Consider the following 26,457-nt stretch of genomic DNA (forward strand, 5'->3'; position numbering starts at 1 on the left):
ATTTTTGGAAATAGACTACGCCTACAGAGTAATTTAGTTCAACCAACTATTTCCACATTTTGCCTCTATTCTGTATGACCATGCAGTGGTAGACTAGGCTACAATTTAGCCTGTTATAATTTATTATTTGCGCGACGACCCGTCAATTATAATCCTTCCACTTTAAACTGCGAGCCTCGTTCTCGCCTCCTAATTGCCGAGCCCAGAAACTGGCCTATGAGTAAACAGTGTATATCTGGGCAGCAGTGCACCGTGCATCAACCAGCCAGCGACACTCCCTCATCCCCAAACTGGACCGTGCGTCTCCCCGGAACTCCAACAGCCGTAGCGGCTGTCAACGTTTTAAAATTGGGTTTCGGTCCAATAATATGGCGATAGACGGATGGAAATACTGATGACAGTCCGAAAGATCGCCTCGATTTGTACGATGGTACGGTATTTTTCTGTTTACAATTCGTTCTTTCCTATGCGATGATGTTCTCCTTGCAGCTAGCTAATTGGCTAATGCTAGCTAACCTGGCTAACAGGACATGACTGAGGTTTTCCAGAAAGTTGGCTAGTTAGCCAGCTAGCTAACGTACCTAGCTAGATCTCTAAGCAAACATTTAATAAATAGTTGGCTGTAATTGATACTTTGCCCTCTTGAAATTCAACAACTAAATGTATCACCACCGATAGAAGAACCAGTATCTTTGGGATCACTAGACTGCACGGGCTTGTTCTGAAGGTGGATGAACAGGGGTATCTAGTTAAGCTAACAAGCTAGCTAACATTAGCTAGTTGGCTAGCAAATATCCTAGCCACGAGATGACGCTAGCTAGTTATCAATAATACAAAGCTGTCTTGACAGTTACTTGGCGAACTATGTAGCTTTCTCAGTCATCGTAGGCGTTTATTTGATCAAATCATTTGGAACCTAGCTAGCTAGTAGTGAAATCATTGCTCAACCTTTCAACTTCAAGTAACTACATTTTAGATGGCCAGCTACTACTGAACAGATGCTTGCCAACAACATTCCTCTGACTAGTTAACAAGATTTTAACATAGTTAGTTAGCTGAGTTTAGCAAGTAAGCTAGCTCTATAGCTATTATTAAAAGGCAGAGGTCAGAGGGAGTTAAAGGCGCTGCCTGGTGTGACGTCTGCATTGGCTGTGCAGTATTTACTGGCCTCTGCAGAAGTCAGGGTATTGACAAGGAAGTGAGTTTGTGTTTATACAGGACCTCCCGCCCCCATCTACCGTCAACCAGTCATGTTACAAAATTTGAGGCGCACTGCGATGTGGTACAGAGCTCAAGTTGGCGTCTGTGTGCCTCTGGAGGCTTCGCAATTGCGTCACCTCCGACCACATTGTCGGATCAAGCATAAATTGGCTCTTATATTAACCTGAGCGGCGGTGCACCGGGATATGGCCGGTGATGTGAATGGCCAAAAGCGATGAGGGAGGAGCGCCCTTCTCAAATCGAACAGTAATCTGCGCCGCTGGGTCATGTTGTCAACAAGGCAGCAAGGTACATTGTCCAGAAACGTCCAATTTTCCATAAAATATGTGTTCGAATTTTCAAACTATACTGAACAAAAATATAAACGCAACATGCAACAATTTCAAAGATTTTACAGCGTTATAGTTCATATAAGGAAAACAGTCAATTGAAATAAATAAATTAGACCTTAATGGATTCCACATTACTGGGAATACAGATATGCATCTGTTGGTCACAGATACCTTTAAAAAAAAAAAGTAGGGCTGTGGATCAGAGAACCAGTCTGTATCTGGTGTGACCACCATTTGCCTCATGCAACACATCTCCTTCACATCAGGCTGTCGGGTTAGTGGACCACTGAACTAGGGGACAAATATAGCCCCTGTTCTACGTAGAAGGGACCGCCTCTGTCCTCCAGAAGGGTCCACATGCAAACGGATTCTGTCTCATGAGGAATATTCTGCCTTTACCTGAGAGGACACCTATGAGAATAACATTTGATTTGTTTTGAGAAGCCACCAACACCATCTCATTATTTTAATGTAATTTAAAAAAATATGATTTACACTGAACAAAAATGTAAACGCAACAATTTCAAAGATTTTACTTCATATAAGGAAATCAAATCATTAGGCCCTAATCTATGGATTTCACATGACTGGGAATAAAGATATGCATCTGTTGGTCACAGATACCTTTTTTTTTTTTTTTTTTTAAAGGTAGGGGCGTGGATCAGAAAACCAGTCAGTATCTGCTGTGACCACCATTTGCCTCATACAGCACGACACGTCTCCTTCACATAGAGTTGATCAGGCTGTTGATTGTGGCCTGTGGAATGTTGTCCCACTCCTCTTCAATGGCTGTGCAAAGTTGCTGGATATTGGCAGGAACTGGAACATGCTGTCGTACACGTCGATCCAGAGCATCCCAAACATGCTCAATGGGTAACATGTCTGGTGAGTATGCAGGCCATGGAAGAACTGAGACATTTTCAGCTTCCAGGAATTGTGTACAGATGCTTGCGACATGGGGCCGGGCATTATGATGCTGAAACATGAGGTGATGGCGGTGGATGAATGGCACGACGGTGGGCATCAGGATCTCGTCATGGTATCTCTGTGCTTTCAAATTGCCATCGATAAAATGAAATTGTGTTCGTTGTCCGTAGCTTATGCCTGCCAATACCATAACCTCACCGCCACCATGGGTCAATCTGTTCACAACATTGACATCAGCAAACCGCTCACCCACACTACACCCATCTGCCCGTACAGTTGAAACCGCGATTCATCCGTGAAGAGCACACTTCTCCAGCGTGCCGGTGGCCATCGAAGGTGAGGATTTGCCCACTGAAGTCGGTTATGACGCCGAACTGCAGTCAGGTCAAGACCCTGGTGAGGACAATGAGCACGCAGATGAGCTTCCCTGAGATGGTTTCTGACAGTTTGTGCAGAAATTCTTTGGTTGTGCAAACCCACAGTTTCATCAGCTATCCGGCTGGTCTCTGGTGATCCCGCAAGTGAAGAAGACAGATGTGGAGGTCCAGGGCTGGCCTGGTTACGTGTGGTCTGCGGTTGTGAGGCCGGTTGGCTGTACTGCCAAATTCTCTGAAACGACGTTGGAGGCGGCATACGTAGAGAAATGAACATTCAATTATCTGGCAACCGCTCTGGTGGACAGTCCTGCAGTCAGCATTCCAATTGCATGCTCCCTCAAAACTTGAGACATCTGTGGCATTGTGTTGTGACACAACTGCACACTTTAGAGTGGCCTTTTATTGTCCCCAACACAAGGTGCACATGTGTACTGATCATGCTGCTTAATCAGCTTCTTGATATGCCAGACCTGTCAGGTGGATGGATTATCTTGGCAAAGGAGAAATGCTCACTAACAGGGATGTAAAACTAATTTGTGCACAACATTTGAGAGAAGCGTTTTGTGGCGTATGGAACATTTCTGGGATGTTTTATTTCAGCTAATGAAACATGGGACCAACACTTTACATGTTGCCTTTTTTATTTATTTTTTACTCCGTACAGTTTTCATTGGGAAGGCAGATAAAGCATTTTTATCGAGCAATTATGTTTGCATGTGAAAACACTGAATCCTACTCATTACTCCACATGCTTAATCTAGCCTACGTCACTTTTGTTTTGAGCCAACTTCGCTCTCAGCCAGAACTGGGCAGCTGAGAGCCTGGTTCCAAAATGAATGTAATCACTTTTGACCCGGTGCAAACTCCTCCCACCGGGGTAACCCGGGCCAGATAATCGAGTCCCCTCAATGCTTTTTAGCTCAAGCTTAATTGGTTTGTTATGTAGCCATCAGCTCAATTCTATGGAATGGCAGAGTGCTGGTTGGCTGTATCATTCTGGAATACCTGGAGTTCCACCCGAAATGCAACTCAACCAGTTTCCTCCCGTCTCTCTCTAAACATCAGTTGCCAGGCAACGAGACACCAGAGTGCCATCCTCAGTTTGTTATATAATCATATTCTCAGGGCTCCCCACATTTGACAAACAAGTGACTATTTATTTACATCGACTCCCAACTCACTGGCAAAGAAGCGTATAATCCGGTGACAGATTTAAGTCGAACCGTAATTTGGCTGAGAGGAATGACGGACATCAGGGAGAATTCTCCCACACAGCCTTTCTTAATTTAGAGTGCGCGATGAGGGGGTTAGCAAGCCAGTTTACCCGTGTGTGTGCGGTCTGTCGTCCGTCTGTCTCTGCATCTTCTAGATCTGTTGAGTCATATGGAATCGTCACAGACGGACACAGATATTTTGTCATTCAATCAGCTATTGCCTTTCCTATATAACGATGCCATAGACTGTAGAGAGCATGCTAATGAATGCCTAGGAAATGTGTAATGATGAATAAGTACTAGGGGGACCAAACATCTGTTCCATTATGGCATCTGTGACAGTTCTATCTCGAGTCGTCTATCTCCATGGGTCCACACCTTCTGTCCCAACATGATGCTGGACTAGTGGAGTCCCAGGCAGGTTAAGAGCGTTGTGCCAGTAACCGAAAGGTCGCAGGTTCTAATCCCCGAGCCGACTAGGTGAAAAATCTGTCGATGTGCCCTTGAGCAAGGCACTTAACCCTAATTGCTCCTGTAAGTCGCTCTGGATAAGAGCGTCTGCTAAATGACGTAAATGTAAATGTAAATGTAAAAGCCTTAACATAATGGTTGTGAAATATTGTTGCACATCGCAAAGATAACTTAGGGGTCAAATGGGGTGGGGATACACTTGAGCAGTGTGTAGCGCTGGCCAAAGAGAATCTAACTAGGCGTTGTCCCAATAATTATACTAGCATACTACATTCAAGCCAAGCATACTAACTTCTTAGATGTGCCGAACTCAGGGGTCAGATAGCCTAATTTGATTCACCCGTTGTCCCAATATTCATACTTAATAGCCTATAATGCATGACAAGTTATCCAAGAATGCTAAACAGCTTGTGTGGATATTGAGATGGTTGGCCTGCCTAGAATACGGCCTGGATCATAGTGTCTGCTTGCTAAAATCAATGTACATGTAATACTTACTTTGTCTTCCAGGGCGCCAATGCCTCTGCTTTGGAGAAGGAGATTGGACCAGAACAGTTTCCCGTTAATGAACACTACTTTGGATTGGTCAACGTAAGTACCAACACAACAATATTAACCATAGCTATTGGTCAACGTAAGTTTCACAGCATGCACCTGCACCAACACAATATTTGCCAATCGTTACAGTACCATGGTAACAGTACCATGGTAACACTTTTGCCAACAATTGTAACACAATACTCTTCGCGCTCTCTTTTTTTATTTATTTTTTTCCAGTTCGGGAACACCTGCTACTGTAACTCGGTGCTGCAGGCCCTCTACTTCTGCCGTCCGTTCAGGGAGAAGGTCCTGGCCTACAAGGTCCAGCCCAGACGTAAAGAGTCACTGCTCACCTGTCTTTCTGACCTCTTCAACAGGTACAGGGAGAGAACATGCGGAACTCTTAGCTCCACTCTTATCCTCTTGCGTAAACAAATTTAAAGGGTGGAACCAAAAAAGAGAGAACATGGGGCAGAAGGCCAGCACTCACTTAGAAATAAGTAATAATAAGTTGCAATGGATTTTTTTCAGCATCGCCACGCAGAAAAAGAAGGTGGGAGTCATCCCTCCCAAGAAATTCATCTCACGACTGAGGAAAGAAAATGGTGAGGGAGGAAGGAAGGAAGGAGTGGTGGGGAGAAGGTGGGAGAGGGAAGGATGGAGATCGGAGAAATGTAGCAATTTTAGACGATTCAAAGCTCTTCCTTCTTCTCTCTCTCTCCCTCCAGAGCTGTTTGACAACTACATGCAACAGGATGCCCATGAGTTCCTTAACTACCTCCTCAACACTATCGCTGACCTGCTGCAGGAGGAGAGGAGCCAGGAGAGCCAGCAGAATGGAAAGCTGTTGCAGAACGGAGGAGTTGGGGGCGGGACGGGAGGAGGAGAGGAAGAGAAGACACAGCAGACCTGGGTCCACGAGATCTTCCAGGGAACCCTGACCAACGAGACGCGCTGCCTCAACTGTGAAGCTGTAAGTGGAGGGAGATCCAAGATGAAGACTGTTAATAGGGTGATGAATGGGGCAGAGAGCCGTAATGGAGGCTGGGCTATGCCAGTTTCCAAATACTATACTGTGATGGGAGAGGGAGATCCAAAATGGAGACTGTTATTGCATTTGAAATAAAGGAAATTAATAGGCCCAGGAGCTGTAATGGATGTCTGCCTGTGCCAGTTTTCGAATACTTTTAACGGCAGAAGGAGAGCCAAAATGGAGACTGTTATTGGATTTGAAATGACTGAATTCAATGGGGCCATGAGCCGTTTCCTGATACTGTACTGTGTTTAGAGTTAATGTAACCAGTGTCCTGCCTGGCTCTGTGTGTCCAGGTGAGCAGTAAAGATGAGGACTTCCTGGACCTGTCTGTCGACGTGGAGCAGAACACCTCCATCACACACTGTCTCAGGTAGGGGTGTGTGTGTGTGTGTGTGTGTGTGTGTGTGTTGACACACACCTGGACCACACAGACATGTTCAGTTGGAGAAAGTGTTAGTCCACTTCGTTACTCCATGCGTGACGTCACTGTGAATGCTCCATCTCTGTTTCTTCCCTCCACAGGGGTTTCAGCAACACCGAGACACTTTGTAGTGAATACAAGTACTACTGTGAACAGTGTCGGAGTAAACAGGAAGCACAGAAAAGGTGAGCAGTTGGATTTGACATAGATGATGATGGTGGGAAATGCAGGCTAACACTACAAAAATGGCCACTGTTGTTGCTAGGAGAAATGGTCTGTTTTGAAAAGTGCATTATTGTTTTTACTTGGATGCTGCAGAGTGAGTTGTGTTTTGAATACAGCTCTGTATACCAACTGGCTGAAGTACAAACTGTAGCTTGGCCTGGTCCATGTTCGGATGTTAAGTGCACTTGATCGTCTCCATTAGTGTATTGGCATTTTATTAGGATCCCCATTAGCTGTTGCGAAAGCAGCAGCTACTCTTCCTGGGGTCCACATGAAACATGACATAATACAGACCATTAATAGACAAGAACAGCTCAAGGACAGAACTATGTAGATTTTTTTAAATGGCTCACATCCTACATATGAAAACATACGCACAAAATGTCTAGGTGAAATAGGGGAGAGGCGTGTGAAGGGTGCTGTGTATCTGGGGTTGAATACTTAAACACTCCCAACTAAGGGCCCCAACCATCACAGTCCAGGCGTCTACTCCCCCCTAAAAAGCCCACTTCATTTGGGTGGTGCAGGAATGGAAAGGCTTTAGTTCCAAAAGCAGTGTACTGCGTCAGCTGCGCACATCCGCCGTTTTCCAGATACCAAAAATATAATAAAGAAATAGAAATATCTGCACACTTAACAAAACACACAGCATAAGAGCAATTCCTTGCTGCATCACTACACCATCCTATCCTACAGTCAAATATGAATATGTTCTATATTATTATAAATAGGATGCGTGTGACGATAATGGTGCTACATCTGAAGAGGTTTAAATAATAACCCTAATCCTAACATTAACCCTAATACTAACATTAACCCTAATACTAATCCTAACATTAACCCTAATACTAACCCTAACATTAACCCTAATACCACATTTTACACTTACGTTTTAGTCAATTAACAGCCGCTCTTATCGAGTGACTTACAGGAGCAATTAGGGTTAAGTGCCTTGCTCAAGGGCACATCAGCAGATGTTTCACCTAGTTGGCTCTGGGATTCGAACCAGCAACCTTTCAGGTACTGGCCCAACACTCTTAACTGCTAGGCTACCTGCCGCCTTACTAAATCTAACATTGTTCATCATTATTATTATATTATATAGGATGCGTGTGAAGAAGCTCCCTATGATCCTGGCATTACATCTGAAGAGGTTTAAGTACATGGACCAGTTGCATCGCTACACCAAGCTGTCCTATCGTGTGGTCTTCCCTCTGGAGCTCCGCCTCTTCAACACCTCAGGAGACGCCACCAACCCCGACCGCATGTATGACCTGGTCGCCGTGGTCGTCCACTGTGGAAGGTACGGTCACACGCACACACACCAACCCCGACCGCATGTACGACCTGGTTGCCGAGGTCGTCCACTGTGGAAGGTAAAGAGAGAGCGAGAGACAGAGAGCGAGGGTGTGTGTCTCTGGGAACTTGAACAGACGTACAGATTGATAGACACACACAGCAGTCTTTTGTGATAACTCTAACGTGTATGTCTGTCGTCCTCTCGGTCTCCAGTGGTCCAAGCCGTGGTCATTAACTCCTGTCTAAAATGTGTACAGTGCCTTAAGGGGTATGAATACTTTCTGGACGTATTCCACATTTTGTTGTTACAGCCTGAATTCAAAATGGGTTAAAAATATCCATCTACAACCAATACCCCATACTGAAAAAGTTAAAACATGTTATTAGAAATGTTTGCCAATTGAAATATCTAATTTACATAAGGATTCACACCCCTTAGTCAATACATGTTAGAATAACCTTTGTCAGTGATTACAGCTGTGAGTCTTTTTAAGAGCTTTGCACACCTGGATTGTATAATATTTGCACATTATTATTTTTAAAATTCTTCATCCTCTGTCAAGTTGGGTGTTGATCATAACACTTTGTATTCAGGACATAAATTAATTTCTTTGTCACATTTTTTGCAGTATTACTTTAGTGCCTTATTGCAAACAGAATGCATGTTTTGGAATATTTTGATTCTGTACAGGCTTCACTCTGTCATTTAGGTAACTATTGTGGAGTAACTGCAATGTTGATCCAGCCTCAGTTTTCTCCTATCACAGACATTAAACTCTGTAACTGTTTTAAAGTGACCATTGGCCTCATGGTGAAATCCCTGAGCGGTTTCCTTCCTCTCCGGCAACTGAGTTAGGAAGGACGCCTGTATCTTTGCAGTGACTGGGAGTATTGTTACACCATCCAAAGTGTAATTAATAACTTCACCATGCTCAAAGGCATATTCAATGTCTGCTTATTATTATATTTTTCTCATCTATCAATGGGTGCCCTTTGCGAAGCATTGGGAAATCTCCCTGGTGTTTGTGGTTGAATCTGTGTTTGAAATTCACTGCTCGACTGAGGGACCTTATAGATAATTGTATGTGTAGGCTACAGAGATGAGGTAGTCATTCAAAAATCATGTTAAACACTATTATTGCACTGAGGGAGTCCATGCAACTTGTTATGTGACTTGTTAGGCAGATTTTTACTCCTGAACATATTTAGGCTTGCCATATCAAAGGAGTTGAATACTTTACTCAATACATTTTCAGTTTTCAATTGTTATTAATTAGTAAACATTTCTAAAAACATAATTCCACTTTTACATTGTGGTATTGTGTGTAGGCCAGTGACACAACATCTCAATTTAATCCATTTTAAATTCAGGCTGTAACACAAAATGTGGAAAAAGTAAAGGGGTGTGAATACTTTCCTCTCTCTGTCCCCAGTGGTCCAAACCGTGGTCATTACATCACCATAGTGAAGAGTCATGGGTTCTGGCTCCTGTTTGATGACGACATCGTAGAGGTAAGGAGGGATTGACCTCTTCAATAATCTCCCCCCCCCCCCCCCCCCCCCTCTATTTCTCTCTTTCTTCAATCTAATCTTCATCTATAGGACACCTATCTAACACTCAAACTGGGTTCTCAAATTATATCTCTGCCGTTTTTTGTCATGACCCCTCAGCCCTTGACTTTTCCTAAGTAAGTCTTTAACAAACTAACGTTGTTAGAATTTTGATTTGAATTTACAAACCGCAGTTTTAGGATGATGTCATTCCCCCCCCGCCCCGCCCTTCCTTCACCCGACAGTTGGCTACATCTGACAATGGCCCATCGAAACTACACCTAAACTATATCGATACTAATTTCACACATATAATAATAGATGTAGCCTAAAGACAAGAATAAATAGACAATAGTCTGATGGGTGACAATATTATAAATTGCCTTGTGAATGAAGAGACTGCAGAGCAGCGTGGGTAATTGACAAAGAAGGGAACGGAGTTTACCAAAAAGTAACTTTTTTTTCAAATAATCCTACCGAAGTTCATGCAGGTCGTTTTCTATAATCTATTGGAAAGAGCAGATTCTAAGGTTTCAAAAACGCCTACATTTGTCAAACAACTCTCAAAATTGAGCAAATGGGGTCCATTTCAAATTATCACTTTTTTTTTGTAGAATAACCTCAATTCCTTGTGTTCCACACTTGAGCACTCGCTGCAGCATATAACCTAGGCTACTGGGCACAGACTAGTAACATAATGCAACTTAATATATGCTGTTCTGTTCTTTTTGAAATCAATTTTCTTACTTTAATAATGTTTCCTAAGACCTGCCTTAACAGAATTGTAACATAAACTAATGACAATGCTATTGTGTTCTTTGAAATGTGTTTTGTATTCTAATATTATTATATTTAAGACCTTCATAAACACAACCAAATGATTATTTTTTGCGATAGCGTATATTAAATGTATTTATTAGGCCGTTAGAATGTTGACGCCCCAAAGGCTTAAACTGGGATGCCTTGAGGCCCGGCCAGTCTAGTGTTAAAGATATGGTTTGCTGGAGACGAGCAAAACAGAGCGGTAAAATAAACAGTTGTTTTTACGGATCGGCCCAGGCAATAACTGTCTCCGCAGGCGCCTCCAGTAATGATGTGTTGTCAACAACTGACACAATGCATAGCTTTCACACTCCTAGTGTAAACCAGTAGATCTCAGATTCTACTAACTCATTTACAGCATCCATAGAGACCCATCAGGTATTCCAGGCTGCAGTCCATCCCCCTACTCCCTGCCGGACCTGGGTTCAAGTACTATTTGCAATAATTTCAGAAACCTTTGTTTGCAATTACAGAGATCATACGTTTCCTGTAGGTCTTGACCAGGTTTGCACACACTGCAGCAGGGATTTTGGCCCACTCCTCCATACAGACCTTCTCCAGATCCTTCAGGTTTCGGGGCTGTCGCTGGGCAATACAGACTTTCAGCTCCCTCCAAAGATTTTCTATTGGGTTCAGGTCTGGAGACTGGCTAGGCCACTCCAGGACCTTTAGATGCTTCTTACGGAGCCACTCCTTAGTTGCCCTGGCTGTGTGTTTTGGGTCATTGTCATGCTGGAAGACCCAGCCACGACCCATCTTCAATGCTCTTACTGAGGGAAGGAGGTTGTTGTCCAAGATCTCGCGATACATGGCCCCATCCATCCTCCCCTCAATACGGTGCAGTCGTCCTGTCCCCTTTGCAGAAAAGCATCCCCAAAGAATGATGTTTCCATGCTTCACGGTTGGGATGGTGTTCTTGGGGTTGTACTCATCCTTCTTCTTCCTCCAAACACGGCGAGTGGCGTTTAGACCAAAAAGCTCTACTTTTGTCTCATCAGACCACATGACCTTCTCCCATTCCTGCTCTGGATCATCCAGATGGTCATTGGCAAACTTCAGACGGGCCTGGACATGCGCTGGCTTGAGCAGGGGGACCTTGCGTGCGCTGCAGGATTTTAATCCATGACGGTGTAGTGTGTTACTAATGGTTTTCTTTGAGACTGTGGTACCAGCTCTCTTCAGGTCATTGACCAGGTCCTGCCGTGTAGTTCTGGGCTGATCCCCCACCTTCCTCATGATCATTGATGCCCCACGAGGTGAGATCTTGCATGGAGCCCCAGACCGAGGGTGATTGACCGTCATCTTGAACTTCTTCCATTTTCTAATAATTGCGCCAACAGTTGTTGCCTTCTCTCCAAGCTGCTTGCCTATTGTCCTGTAGCCCATCCCAGCCTTGTGCAGGTCTACAATTTTATCCCTGATGTCCTTACACAGCTCTCTGGTCTTGGCCATTGTGGAGAGGTTGGAGTCTGTTTGATTGTGTGGACAGGTGTCTTTTATACAGGTAACGAGTTCAAACAGGTGCAGTTAATACAGGTAATGAGTGGAGAACAGGAGGGCTTCTTAAAGAAAAACTAACAGGTCTGTGAGAGCCGGAATTCTTACTGGTTGGTAGGCGATCAAATACTTAACTCATGCAATAAAATGCAAATTAATAACTTAAAAATCATACAATGTGATTTTCTGGATTTTTGTTTTAGATTTCATCTCTCACAGTTGAAGTGTACCTATGATAAAAATTACAGACCACTACATGCTTTGTAAGTAGGAAAACCTGCAAAATCGGCAGTGTATCAAATACTTGTTCTCCCCATATATGGTTTTGTTTTAAATGTACCCGCAGTGGTATGTTATAGCAATCGAGGGGCCTGCTTTTTCCATTCCGGGTAGACACTTCCCATAGGCACAGCTCTAGGATCATCTTACTCTGTTTACCCAGTGTAACCATTAGAGGGGAGAATGCAAAACTGATCTTAGATCAGTGTCTAGTGGTTTTTCCACTATGGGAAAGAGTCCCATCTGAACATCTGGTGGACGTGCAGGATCTGGCTGAGTGATGGAGTTTCCGCTTGGTAACATGTTAACTCCAAGACACTGGTCTCAGATCAGGTTTGGGTTTTACCTTTTGAATGGTTAGGGTTTAGGGACAGTAGGCTGATCCTAGATCCAGTTTTTCCCCTATATGCATTTAGCAGCAGCACCACAACATAAAAAAAATATATATATATATTCCAAATGTGTGATTTCTTTTCGGGATGGTAAAATGTTTTCAGTGTAAAATGAAATGACTAAAACAATATATAAAGTATGTAGAAAATGTAATGGAGCAATATAATTTTTAAATAAGAATCTTTGAGAACTATCACCAAAATAAAAACTAGCCAGTCAGAGAGAATCAAAACATTTCATGGCATGGGGCCCCCATTGACTTTATGTTTGAGTCACTCGGGTAGGATGAGAACACTTCATAAGCCAAATGTGTAGAATTGCAGGAAATTCGCTTTAAACCAGCTACATTTAGTCTCTGCGGCTAAGAGGAGGGCCTCTAAAACCTCACTGAGGGTTGTTTGTATCTACATGTTCTACCTGGGACGATAAACTGAAAATAATTAAAAAATAAATGTGGTGCACATTAGTGTTATAAAGTTATCGTTCAACTAATCGTTATCGCATCAATTCAGGCAAGTAATTTGCGATATGGATTTTTGTCCATATCGCCCAGCCCTAAATGTATCATAACCATAATACTATTCTTAAAGAGTTCCAAAATGTGTATGACCACTAACACAGAAATACAGGGCTCTCTTTATAATAATAATAATATAATATGCCATTTAGCAGACGCTTTTATCCAAAGCGACATACAGTCATGCGTGCATAATTTTTTTTTTTTGTGTATGGGTGGTCCCGGGGATCGAACCCACTACCTTGGCGTTACAAGCGCCGTGCTCTACCAGCTGAGCTTTACACATGGAGAAAAGTAGTGAACTACAGTGAGGGGAGAAAAGTATTTGATCCCCTGCTGATTTTGTACGTTTGCCCACTGACAAAGAAATGATCAGTCTATAATTTTAATGGTAGGTTTATTTGAACAGTGAGAGACATAATAACAACAAAACAATCCAGAAAAATGCATGTCAAAAATGTTATAAATTGATTTGCATTTTAATGAGGGAAATAAGTATTTGACCCCCTCTCAAACAGAAAGATTTCTGGCTCCCAGGTGTCTTTTATACAGGTAACGAGCTGAGATTAGGAGCACACTCTTAAAGGGAGTGCTCCTAATCTCAGCTTGTTACCTGTATAAAATACACCTGTCCACAGAAGCAATCAATCAATCAGATTCCAAACTCTCCACCATGGCCAAGACCAAAGAGCTCTCCAAGGATATCAGGGACAAGATTGTAGACCTACACAAGGCTGGAATGGGGTACAAGACCATCGCCAAGCAGCTTGGTGAGAAGGTGACAACAGTTGGTGCGATTATTCGCAAATGGAAGAAACACACAAGAACTGTCAATCTCCCTCGGCCTGGGGCTCCATGCAAGATCTCACCTCGTAGAGTTGCAATGATCATGAGAACGGTGAGGAATCAGCCAAGAACTACACGGGAGGATCTTGTCAATGATCTCAAGGCAGCTGGGACCATAGTCACCAAGAAAACAATTGGTAACACACTACGCCGTGAAGGACTGAAATCCTGCAGCGCCCGCAAGGTCCCCCTGCTCAAGAAAGCACACATACAGGGCTGTCTGAAGTTTGCCAATGAACATCTGAATGATTCAGAGGAGAACTGGGTGAAAGTGTTGTGGTCAGATGAGACCAAAATTGAGCTCTTTGGCAACAACTCAGCTCGCCGTGTTTGGAGGAGGAGGAATGCTGCCTATGACCCCAAGAACACCATCCCCACCGTCAAACATGGAGGTGGAAACATTATGCTTTGGGGGTGTTTTTCTGCTAAGGGGACAGGACAACTTCACCGCATCAAAGGGACGATGGACGGCGCCATGTACCGTCAAATCTTGGGTGAGAACCTCCTTCCCTCAGCCAGGGCATTGAAAATGGGTAGTGGATGGGTATTTCAGCATGACAATGACCCAAAACACATGGCCAAGGCAACAAAGGAGTGGCTCAAGAAGAAGCACATTAAGGTCCTGGAGTGGCCTAGCCTTAATCCCACAGAAAATCTGTGGAGGGAGCTGAAGGTTCGAGTTGCCAAACGTCAGCCTCAAAACTTGAATGACTTGGAGAAGATCTGCAAAGAGTAGTGGGACAAAATCCCTCCTGAGATGTGTGCAAACCTGGTGGCCAACTACAAGAAATGTCTGACTTCTGTGATTGCCAACAAGGGTTTTGCCACCAAGTACTAAGTCATGTTTTGCAGAGGGGTCAAATACTTATTTCCCTCATTAAAATGCAAATCAAATAATAACATTTGTTATATGCGTTTTTCTGGATTTTTTTGTTGTTATTCTGTCTCTCACTGTTAAAATAAACCTACCATTAAAATTATAGACTGATAATTTCTTTGTCAGTGGGCAAATGTACAAAATCAGCAGGGGATCAAATACTTTTTTTCCCCTCACTGTATATGCTGAACTATATACACTACCGGTCAAAAGTTTTAGGACACCTACTCATTCAAGGGTTTTTCTTAATTTTTTACTATTTTCTACATTATAGAATAATAGTGAAGGCATCAAAACTATGAAATAACACATATGGAATCATGTAGTAACCAAAAAAGTGTTAAACAAATCAAAATATATTTCATATTTGAGATTCTTCAAATAGACACCCTTTGCCTTGATGACAGCTTTGCACACTCTTGGCATTCTCTCAAGCAGCTTCACCTGGAATGCTTTTCCAACAGTCTTGAAGGAGTTCCCACATATGCTGAGCACTTGTTGGCTGCATTTCCTTCACTCTGCGGTCCGACTCATCCCAAGCCATCTCAATTTGGTTGAGGTCGGGGGATTGTGGAGGCCAGGTCATCTGATTCAGCACTCCATCACTCTCCTTCTTAAATCAAATAGCCCTTACACAGCCTGGAGGTGTGTCGGGTCATTGTTCTGTTGAAAAACAAATGATAGTCCCACTAAGCCCAAACCAGATGGGATGGCGTATCGCTGCAGAATGCTGTGGTAGCCATGTTGGTTAAGTGTACCTTCTTTATTCTAAATAAATCACAGACCGTGTCACCAGCAAAGCACCCCCACACCATAACACCTCCTCCTCCATGCTTTACGGTGGGAACTAAACGTGCGGAGATCATCCGTTCACCCACACAGCGTCTCACAAAGACACAGCAGTTGGAACCAAACATCTCCAATTTGGACTCCAGACCGAAGGACAGATTTCCACCGGTCTAATGTCCATTGCTCGTGTTTCTTTGACCAAGCAGTTCTCTTCTTATTATTGGTGTCCTTTAGTAGTGGTTTCTTTGCAGCAATTCAACCATGAAGGCCTGATTCACACAGTCCCCTCTGAACAGTTGATGTGTCTGAGACTTGAACTCTGTGAAGCATTTATTTGGGCTGCAGTTTCTGAGGCTGGTAACTCTAATGAGCTTATCCTCTGCAGTAGAGGTAACTCTGGGTCTTGCATTCCTGTGGTGGTCCTCATGAGAGCCCGTTTCATCATAGCGCTTGATGGTATTTGCGACTGCACTTGTTCTTGAAATGTTCCATATTGACTGACCTTCATGACTTAAAGTAATGATGGACTGGCATTTCTCTTTGCTTATTTGTGCTGTTCTTGCCATAATATGGACTTGGTCTTTTACCAAATAGGGCTGTCTTCTGTACCTTGTCACAACACACTGATTGGCTCAAACGCATTAAGAAGGAAATAAATTCCACAAATTAACTTTTAACAAGGCACACCTGTTAATTGAAATGCATTCCAGGTGACTACCTCATGAAGCTGGTTGAGAGAATGCCAAGAGTGTGCAAAGCTGTCATCAAGGCAAAGAGTGGCTATTTGAAGAATCTCAAATATAAAATATGTCTTGATTTTTTTGAACACTATTTTGTTAACTACATGATTCCATGTGTGTTATTTCATAGTTTTGATGTCTTCACTATTTTTCTACAGTGTAAAAATAAAGAAAAACCTTTGACTGAGTAGGTGTCCAAACTTTTGACTTGTGGTGTGTGTGTGTGTGTGTGTGTGTGTGTGTGTGTGTGTGTGTGTATATATATATATATCTGTTGTGTTGTGACAAGGTATGGGTGGTAAACAGAAGATAGCTCTGTTTGGTAAAAGACCAAGTCCATTTTATGGCAAGAACAGCTCAAACTAGCAAAGAGAAACAACAGTCCATCATTACTTTAAGACATGAAGGTCAGTCAATCCAGAAAATGTAGAACTTTTTAAAGTTTCTTCAAGTGCAGTCGCAAATACCATCAAGCGCTATGATGAAACAGGCTCTCATGAGGCCCGCCACAGGAATGGAAGACCCAGAGTTACCTCTGCTGCAGAGGATAAGCTCATTAGAGTTACCAGCCTCAGAAATTGCAACCCAAATAAATGCTTCACAGAGTTCAAGTAACAGACACATCTCAACATCAACTCTTCAGAGGAGACTGTGTGAATCAGGCCTTCATGGTCGAATTGCTGCAAAGAAACCACTACTAAAGGACACCAATAGGAAGAAGAGACCTGCTTGGGCCAAGAAACACGAGCAATGGACATTAGACCGGTGGAAGTCTGTCCTTTGGTCTGATGAGTTCAATTTTGAGATTTTTGGTTCCAACCGCCGTGTCTTTGTGAGACGCAGGGTAGGTGAACGGATGATCTCCGCGTGTGTGGTACCCACTGTAAAGCATGGAGGAGGTGGTATGATGGTGTGGGGGTGCTTTGCTGGTGACACTGTGATTTATTTAGAATTCAAGGCACACTTAACCAGCATGGCTACCACAGCATTCTGCAGCGATACGCCATCCCATCTGGTTTGCACTTAGTCCCACTATCATTTGTTTTTCAACAGGACAATGACCCAAAACACACCTCTAGGCTGTGTAAGGGCTATTTGACCAAGGAGAGTGATGGAATGCTGCAGCAGATGACCTGGCCTCCACAATCACCCAGCCTCAACCCAATTGAGATGGTTTGGGATGAGTTGGACCACAGAGTGAAGGAAAATCAGCCAAAAGTGCTCAGCATATGTGGGAACTCATTCAAGACTGTTGGAAAAGCATTCCTCATGAAGCTGGTTGAGAGAATGTCAAGAGTGTGCAAAGCTGTCATCAAGGCAAAGGGTGGCTACTTTGAAGAATCTCAAATATAAAATATATTTTGATTTGTTGAACTCTGTTTTGGTTAGTACATAATTCCATGTGTTATTTCATAGTTTTGATGTCTTCACAATTTTTCTACAATATAGAACATTTTTAAAAAATAAAGAAAAACCGTTGAATGAGTAGGTGTGTCCAAACTTTTGACTGGTACTGTATGTATATGGTGAACTATACGTCGCTCTACGTCTGTCTCGAGACAGAAGAAAACATATGGTGAGTAACAGGTTATGATGGTTATGGTGTCTCTTGTCCTTCATCTCTAATCTTAAACTCCTCCCTCTTCTCATCCTCTCCTACTCTCTAGAAAATCGACGCCCAGGCGATCGAGGAGTTCTACGGTCTGACGTCGGACATTTCCAAGAACTCTGAGTCAGGTTACATCCTGTTCTACCAGTCCCGGGACTGAACCAGCCAATGGGATTGGGACTCAGCATTTGAGAGGGAGGGGCTTGGGCTGCCACAGGCCCCGCCCCGCCCAGCCCAGCCCAGCCCAGCCCACCATCCGTTATAAATATCCAGGCTTTACAGCGGAGCTTTGCACTGTGGAGCGCCAAGAGGATGGATGGAGGATCTTCAGCAGACAGGAGCCAACGATGGCCGAGCAACCCATCAGTGTGACAGGATTTGACATTGCAGAAGAAGATCAGCGATTAGGGATCGTTATGCTTTGTCATAGTCATCATCGTAGTCAAGATCGTCCTGATGGTCTCTCTCTTTGGTTTGACAGCAGATTAGAAATATATGCTGTGTTGGCTTGGCTAGCTCTCCCATTACATTACTGGTGTGGGTGGCAACATTACTGGTGTCCTTGTCAAACAGTGCCACTGCAGTGGTGTTAAACAGGAGTTTGGTAGGATGAAAAGTGGATCTGCCATTTCCTGAATGTTCTCCTTACTTTGTTGCCAGTTGTTGTTAGTTTGGAGAGTGGAGTGGAGAGAAGAGTTTGGTCCATATGCAGTTCAGCAGGCCAGATCTGTTTGTGTTATATTATGGTTTGGATGCCGAAAGCTGCACATATATATATTACCATCTGTTTTAAAGGGACACACACGCGCTCTAGCTCCCCCCTCTGGCAACAACAGCAAACTACACCACACACTACAAAACGCCTGCCAACAACGTGTATGTTGTACGTCTCCTAATCAAGCAAGTTCCTCCTTGGTGTCAATTGTACCCTATTCCTTTATCTAGTGCACTCCAAACTTGGTTCATTATATATGGAGTGGGCTCTCATTTTGGACGTCGCCCTGCCATCCTCTGTGTAACGCAGAATAAACCCGATTGGCTGCTGCAACATTTAGCTCCTCCACTTCCTGTCACCTGATCAGAACCTTCCAATCAGAGCCTGAAGTAGACAGACGTTTCCTGTTTTAGGTTTTTGAATGCACAAGTAAACCAAACATATCTGTTATTTGGTTGATTATATTTAAGTATGTGCTACACTGCCAGTTGGGGTAACTAACCTAACTTCACTATTTATAGGCTATGTCCCGATATCTATACTAGCGCACTACTAAGTATGCATGCCCAATATATTCTAAGTAGTATGCTAGTGCGGATTTTGGAACAGCCAGTTTCTCTCAACAGAGCGCTAAATGGGATATGGCCCACGAATCATAAAGCTTCTCAGAGTAGGAGTGGTGATCTAGGATCAGTTTGGCCTTTTAGATCATAATGAATCAGATTATTATGGACCGGGAAGACCTGATCCTAGGTCACCACTCCTACTCCGAGAGGCTTTATGACTACAGGTCCTGATCCATAGCTCTGACATGGGAGGTGATTATATTAGCTAGGACTAGTGGGTCCTGTGTTTAATTGAATGTAAAACGTCTGCCGTTGAAATGTACAGTAAGGTACTGGCTGCTCATTGGTTGGCCCATACACATTGCCTGGGGTTTTCACCTATCCTGACCAGTACTAGTTATATATATTTTGCATCCCAAATGGCACCCTATTCCCTACATAGTGCACTATTTTTGACCTGGTCCCATAGGTTGCGTTTGGAGTGTGGGAGAGCTAAACTCATTAATGATTGAATTTAGGCCTGCTGTAGATGGGTTACTGCCTACCAAGTAAACACTAGGACACTCCTCTAGCCGGTAGGGTTCACTCTGAGTCACAAAAGGGCACCCTATTTCTCTTGTGGGGTGTGTGTGTGTGTTGTAAACAGTGGTTTGACCCCTTTCTTTCTCTCTGGGTGATTTGCTGACCGTGCATTTGGCACACACACACACACACACACACACTAGGGTTGATTTTGTGTTTGGAGTAAGCGACCGCGAACACACACCGCAGGACACAGTACAGAAAAAGCGCTTCTTTCCGTAGTGTGTATTCCAGCCTAGCGTAGAGGGACATGTAATGTAGCCTGATGTTGCTACGTCAGTAAATACTGTTCACATCTAGCAGCTTCATATGTTACCAACACACTACACTGGTCTGTAATGTAGCCTGTTTTACTTCCTGGATTCTGTCTTTCCTCGTCTCCTCTCCTTCATCTGCAGTGATGTATGAACACTGGGTAGGGGACAGCAACATTTTGCATGCCTTTCCAGGTATTTGCTTTCACCAGTCCAGTCCTTTCAGGTCAATGCAGATGAAGGGAAGGAGACTGGGATAGAGGAGAGGAGACCACGTTAAGACTATTGTGACTCAGCCCCTCAGGTCTGGGAGGAGTTCAAAGGTCATTTTAGCTGCTGGGTCTTTTTTTTAGGTTCAGGTTGAAGTTGACCCCCAGGCACAGATCTAGGATCTGTGGGATCTACCTTTACCATTATTCCTGAACTTGATCATTTTGGTTGGAAACCTCTAAAACAGACCACAGATCAGTCTCTAAAGGCATCTTCAGCCGTTCTGTTTCTTTGAAATGAAATCCTGTAAGTGTATGTGCTGACACATGCAGTCCGTGACCCAAATGGAACTCCTATTCCCTATATAGTGCACTGATTTTGACCAGAGCCCTGTGCACTAGATTGGGAATATTGGGATCACCGCACCTCCCATAAACTGGATGAGATGGGAAGTGATCTCAAAACAAGGATTGGGAACAACCTATATTAAAAACTAAGGTCTGTTTTTTTTTTAATTTAATTATAATTATTAGAAATGTTATGTTGACTTTTTCCTAGATGTGTCTTTAAAAAAATATATTTGTCTAATTTAGTCCTACCATTCTTGTGTAGGCAGCTGAGATGAATGTGTTTTTTTTAGTTATTTGGGGTTATAGTTCAGAGATATTGCCATGCGTTCCAAATGGCTCCCTGTTTGATGCACTACTTTTGACCATGTATTTCCCCATAGGGCTCTGGTCAAAAGTAGTGCAGTATATAGGGAATAGGGTGCCATTTGGGACGTAGATATTTACAATGTGTAAATATAAAGATTTTATTGGAGTTTAAGTAATTGCTTGCTTGAAATAATCAGAGGTCCATGCGTTAGCATGTTCGGTAATGTTATATTTGGGGTCCAGAGTTTTTCTTAACCTCGTGACCCGACCTGGAAACACTCTGGCCCAAGTTACAGTACATGTTTAGAAAAACTCCCTGGTCCTAGAAATATTACATGGCCAATATGAAAACACTCCCTAGCCAAAATAAATACATTTGATAAATAATCATGACACAAAGCCAAAATGCTCTGTTTGGAGAATCTTCTTCTTTTGAATGAATTTGCAGGGTTATTTTACCCTCTTATCCAAACTATATTTAAAAAGAGTGGAGTCAATTCCATTTCAATGCCAGTCAACTAAACATTGGAGATTTGTCGATAGATGTCCTCTTCACTTATTTAACTAGCCAAGAATGTAAATGGAATTGAACCCGGTTCTGGTCTTCTGTACAAAGTGATTACGTTGAAGTACACTTTGAGAAAGTGAACAGTGTGTATTGGGATGCAGAGCGGTCTCGGCCCAGATGCAGTGAAGCTTGGTATGGTTAAAAAATACAATAAAAAAATGTGGTCCCCAAACTGTCTCCAATAAATAAAAAAACGACTTGTGTAAGATGGGGAGGGGAAAAAAACAATCAAACTGCATTGTCATTTGTTTCCCTCGGTCTGTCTCTGTGTACTAGTTCTGTTACATTGTACATTTTATAAGTACTGTCGAACATGTACAGTTTTTTTACTGGTAAACGGGATGTTCTCTTCTCTCAGGGGTTGCTGCTGTCTCCACTGACTCCTATCATTGTTCTACAGTCTTTTACAGAACTACACGACAATCCAAAAATACAACAGAAATTCCCCAAAGATTACACATTAGGGATGTACATGAATGATAACAAGCGTCTTCTTGCTTCATAAAGCTGGGAATCAACAACCCTGTTTCGTGTTTTTAAATCTGTTTCACCCCCTGAAGATTTCCCGCCCCATTGTATTAAATAAAGAATGATGAAGTAACAGTTGTACATTTAATTCGGATCAGGTACATAATACTTACAGGATACAACTGTCAGAAAAATAGACAAACTTCAAGGGCTAGCTAAACCTTGAGGGGGCTCTCGCTTGCTTGTTAAAGTACATAATAGTATTGCCAAGGTGAGGGATCTAAATAGGATTTAGCAAGCACCTCGTGGAACAAGTGTTGTGTGTAATATCAACACAACTTAAAAGGATCAGAACACTAACATACACATACATACAACCAAAAGAGACAAAATACTGCATTTACATGGTAAGGACAGGGTTATGGTGAAGTAGACGTTGCTGTAAAAGGTGTGTCTCTTGTAGCCTATACACAGCATTCTCTCTCAGAATCTTCAGGGTATGTCTTTAGTTCTAGAACATCTGGGCTGTGTTCTCTACGGCCATATTGTCCCTGGTAGTTAATTCCAATGGTCCTGTGAAGCCTGGCAATAGTTCCAGTCCAGAGCAGCCAGATACAAGGTGTGGTAAAGGTCGCCCCCTTGTGGAATAGAAAGAAGAGGCCCCAATATCTTGTTTTGTGTAGCAGAAGCTGAAGCAAACAAGTTATATACTTTTCTGTACATCTTACACAAGCCCCCCACTTGCAAAAAAAAAACACGTCATGGTAACCAATGTTTCAAACGCAATTCATGAGCTTCGTAAAAAGCTGTACTGTGACAAGGGATAGTATACCATAACATAGTCTTCAGCCGTATCACACAGAGTCCAAAGGGGATACAGGGACAATAGTGTAACAAAAAACGTACTGTTGTGTGTAATGTTAGTCCCAAGCAGTGTTAGTATAAAACAGTATGTGTGTATGTTTGGGTTGTGCTTGTCTGACACATATATATACCCTCCTCTACGCTCACCAGAGTCCTTCAACATGTTCCAACCACCTCCCATCAGCCTAGAAACTGGCTAGCCATAAGGCAGAACCGGCAAAAGCCCGGTGGGCTGGTCCAACGATTTCTAGTCCCAATCCGCCCCCTGGACTGCACTCACCCCTCCATCCCACCGCCCAGTGTCCTGTCCTGTCCTATCATACCATGGTCTCTGACTCCGAGCCCTTCCCTGTGAAGAAGTCCCAGAAATAACTGGAATGACTAGGAGAGGGCTTCTCCCTCTCCTCCTGGGACGTCTGCCTCACCCAGACACTGTTATCCCCCTGTCCTCCCAGGCTGGAGCATGAGGCAGCCCCCAGGGTGAAGCTCAGATCTTCCCCCAGCGGGGCCCTCTGTTCCTGGGCCTGGAGGTGGCTGTCCTCTGGGTGGACTCTGGAGCTGCTGGAGGGCTGGGCCAGACTCAGGAGGTTGTGGTGGGAGTGGAACGGTCTCATCTGGCCGATGGATTTGGACGGGATCACGTTGGAACCTGTGGAGGGAGAGATGTGTTACTTTGTTATTACTTTCCTCTTTTGTTTTCTAATGCTCCTCTATTGTTCTTCAAACAAGGGGGAGGGCCGATGACATCACGGATTGCCATCAGACCAACACCTTGAAGTTTGCAGTTGTGTCTAAAAAACACTATTTTGCTGAAAACCCTTTTTTTTTTTACACTTAACTGCATGTACTCTTATCCAGAGCGACTTACAGGAGCAATTAGGGTTAAGTGCCTTGCTCAAGGGCACATCGACAGATTTTTCACCTAGTCGGCTCGGGGATAAGAACCAGCGACCTTTCGGTTACTGGCACTACGCTCTTAACCACTAAGCTACCTGCCGCCCTATGAGGTTTTGTTTTTCCAACAGGAAAAGTTCTAAAATAGCTGGAGTGCGTCTTTAACCCTAAGCCTAGCCATAACCATAGCAACAGAACGAATAAAGGTGTCCCCTTGTCACGATCGTCATGGAGAGACCAAGGCGCAGCGTTGAAGGTGAACATATTATATTTATTTAATGATCACACGATCAAAACAACAAACGAAAAACGTGACGTCTATGGTTTAAACACAAACCAACACGAAAACAACAAACACAAAGTGAAAGACAGACAGTTAAATATGGCTCCCAATCAGAGACAACCAGCTGACACTCGTTGCCTCTGATTGGGAGTCACTCAGGCCAACATAGATAGACAACGACTAGAACCTAAACAAAATAAACACCCTGGCTCAACATACGAGAGTCCCCAGAGCCAGGGCGTGACAGTACCCCCCCCCCCCCCCAAAGGCGCGGACTCCGACCGCGCCAACCAACCACAACAGGGGAGGGACCGGGTGGGCACTCCGCCTCGGCGGCGGATCCGGCTCCGGACATGACCCAGGCACGGGTTGTGCTGGACTGACGACGCGCACCCCTGGCTTGGTGCGTGGAGGAGGAACGGGCCTTACCAGGCTGACGACGCACACCGTAGGCTTGGTGCGTGGAGCAGGGACAGGCCGGACTGGGCTGACGAAGCACACCACTGACTTGGTGCGGGGAGCAGGAACGGGCCGAGCCGGGCTGACGAAGCGCACCACTGCCTTGGTGCGGGGAGCAGGAATGGGCCGGACCGGGCTGACGAAGCGCACCCCTGACTTGGTGCGGGGAGCAGGAATGGGCCGGACCGGGCTGACGAAGCGCACCCCTGACTTGGTGCGGGGAGCAGGAATGGGCCAGACCGGGCTGACGACGCGCACCACTGACTTGGTGCGGGGAGCAGGAATGGGCCGGACCGGGCTGACGACGCGCACCACTGACTTGGTGCGGGGAGCAGGAATGGGCCGGACCGGGCTGACGACGCGCACCACTGACTTGGTGCGGGGAGCAGGAATGGGCCGGACCGGGCTGACGACGCGCACCACTGACTTGGTGCGGGGAGCAGGAATGGGCCGGACCGGGCTGACGACGCGCACCACTGACTTGGTGCGGGGAGCAGGAACGGGCCGCGCCGGGCTGACGAAACGCACCACTGACTTGGTGGGAGTGGCAGGAACAGGCCGGACCGTACTGGGAACACACACCACTGGCCCTACGTGGGGATCAGGAACAGGCCGGACCGGACTGGCAACACACGCCAGTACCTCTCGCCGTGCCTCTACAACCTCCTTCCCCCTGGTGACCAGTGACTCCCGTAACCTGGCGGCCTCCTCTGCCAACCCGCTGGACCGCTCTATCGCGGCCTCCTGCTGCCCCGACGTCGTGAGCCCCCCCCTAAAAATTTTCTGGGGGTCTCTCCTCCCCGTGGGCCAGGCCTCCATCGTTCTCGCCCAACTCTCGCTCCTCTGTCTCCAACTCCCGCCATTCAGCTCCTCAATGGGCTTGACCCAGTCGAAGCTCTTCCTCAACTGGTCCCAAGTCCACCCTCTCTGCTCCTCACTAGGCTTGACCCAGTCGAGGTTGCCACGGAGATCTGCTAGCGATGGCTCCTGGACACGCTGCTTGGTCTGGTTTTGGTGGTTTCTTCTGTCACGATCGTCATGGAGAGACCAAGGCGCAGCGTTGAAGGTGAACATATTATATTTATTTAATGATCACACGATCAAAACAACAAACGAAAAACGTGACGTCTATGGTTTAAACACAAACCAACACGAACAAGAAACCACAAACACAAAGTGAAAGACAGACAGTTAAATATGGCTCCCAATCAGAGACAACCAGCTGACACTCGTTGCCTCTGATTGGGAGTCACTCAGGCCAACATAGATAGACAACGACTAGAACCTAAACAAAATAAACACCCTGGCTCAACATACGAGAGTCCCCAGAGCCAGGGCGTGACACCCCTCTATGACCCGTGACTTACGTTTCTTGTTGTTGTGGTGTCGTAGGGCGTCCAGGTTAAAGAACACCTCACTGGTCAGGCTGCCGTCCCCGGGCCCGTCCGGGTTGAAGAGGGGCGAGGGGGGCTCCAGGGGGGACAGGTTATAGAGGGGCGAGGGGGGGCTCCAGGGGGGACAGGTTATAGAGGGGCGAGGGGGTCTCCAGGGGGGACAGGTTATAGAGGGGCGAGGGGGGCTCCAGGGGTGACAGGCTACCACTGGACACCCCCACAGAGTCCAGAGACACCCCGTGTCCCGCCGACCCCCCGTAGAGTCTACTGTCCCCACCGCCAGGTGACTGTCACCGTGGGAGGGAGGAGAGTGAGGGGGAGAGGGAGGAGAGGGAGGGGAGGAGGAGAGGGAGGAGGGGGAGAGGTAGGAGAGGGAGGGGGAGGAGGAGAGGGAGGAGGGGGAGCGGGAGGGGGAGGAAAGGGAGGGGGAGAGGGAGAGGGAGGGGGAGAGGGAGTAGAGAGGGAGGAGGGGGAGAGGGAGAGGGGGGAGAGGGGGGAAAGGGAGGAGTGGGAGCGGGAGGGGGAGGAAAGGGAGGGGGAGAGGGAGTAGAGGTGAGAGTA

The 26,457-nt window shown here is 45.0% G+C and overlaps 2 protein-coding genes across 3 annotated transcripts in view; one reads left to right on the plus strand and one right to left on the minus strand.

The window, feature by feature from the left end:
- The first annotated feature begins 231 nt into the window (after nucleotides 1-231).
- On the plus strand, nucleotides 232-19,033 carry LOC311113176 (ubiquitin carboxyl-terminal hydrolase 12-like). Of its 2 annotated transcripts, none has more exons than XM_084156360.1 (10): nucleotides 232-430; nucleotides 5,053-5,133; nucleotides 5,320-5,459; nucleotides 5,614-5,687; nucleotides 5,811-6,055; nucleotides 6,412-6,488; nucleotides 6,641-6,724; nucleotides 7,870-8,067; nucleotides 9,497-9,575; nucleotides 18,042-19,033. In XM_084156360.1, exons 1-10 carry the CDS (start codon nucleotides 383-385, stop codon nucleotides 18,141-18,143), a joined length of 1,128 nt encoding a protein of 375 aa, XP_084012486.1. In that variant the 5' UTR covers nucleotides 232-382; the 3' UTR covers nucleotides 18,144-19,033. The 2 variants fall into 2 exon arrangements, with proteins under 2 accessions (XP_084012486.1, XP_084012485.1); XM_084156359.1 differs by lacking the exon at nucleotides 18,042-19,033 and adding an exon at nucleotides 17,428-17,750 and having other exon boundaries at nucleotides 289-430.
- A 2,341-nt stretch (nucleotides 19,034-21,374) lies between these two features.
- The window catches only part of LOC311112685 (uncharacterized protein), a gene marked incomplete at its 5' end in the record, with an annotated part of 40,451 nt that continues 35,368 nt past the window's right edge, over nucleotides 21,375-26,457 (minus strand). Inside the window, 2 exons of the mRNA XM_084155818.1 lie at nucleotides 21,375-23,515; nucleotides 25,870-26,183. Of these exons, the coding sequence (XP_084011944.1) occupies nucleotides 23,184-23,515; nucleotides 25,870-26,183 (646 nt within the window). The 3' untranslated portion in view covers nucleotides 21,375-23,183. The remainder of the gene's footprint in view (nucleotides 23,516-25,869; nucleotides 26,184-26,457) is intronic.

The sequence above is a fragment of the Coregonus lavaretus genome (genome assembly GCF_964263955.1).
Source record: "Coregonus lavaretus genome assembly, chromosome: 39".
NCBI lineage: Eukaryota > Metazoa > Chordata > Actinopteri > Salmoniformes > Salmonidae > Coregonus > Coregonus lavaretus.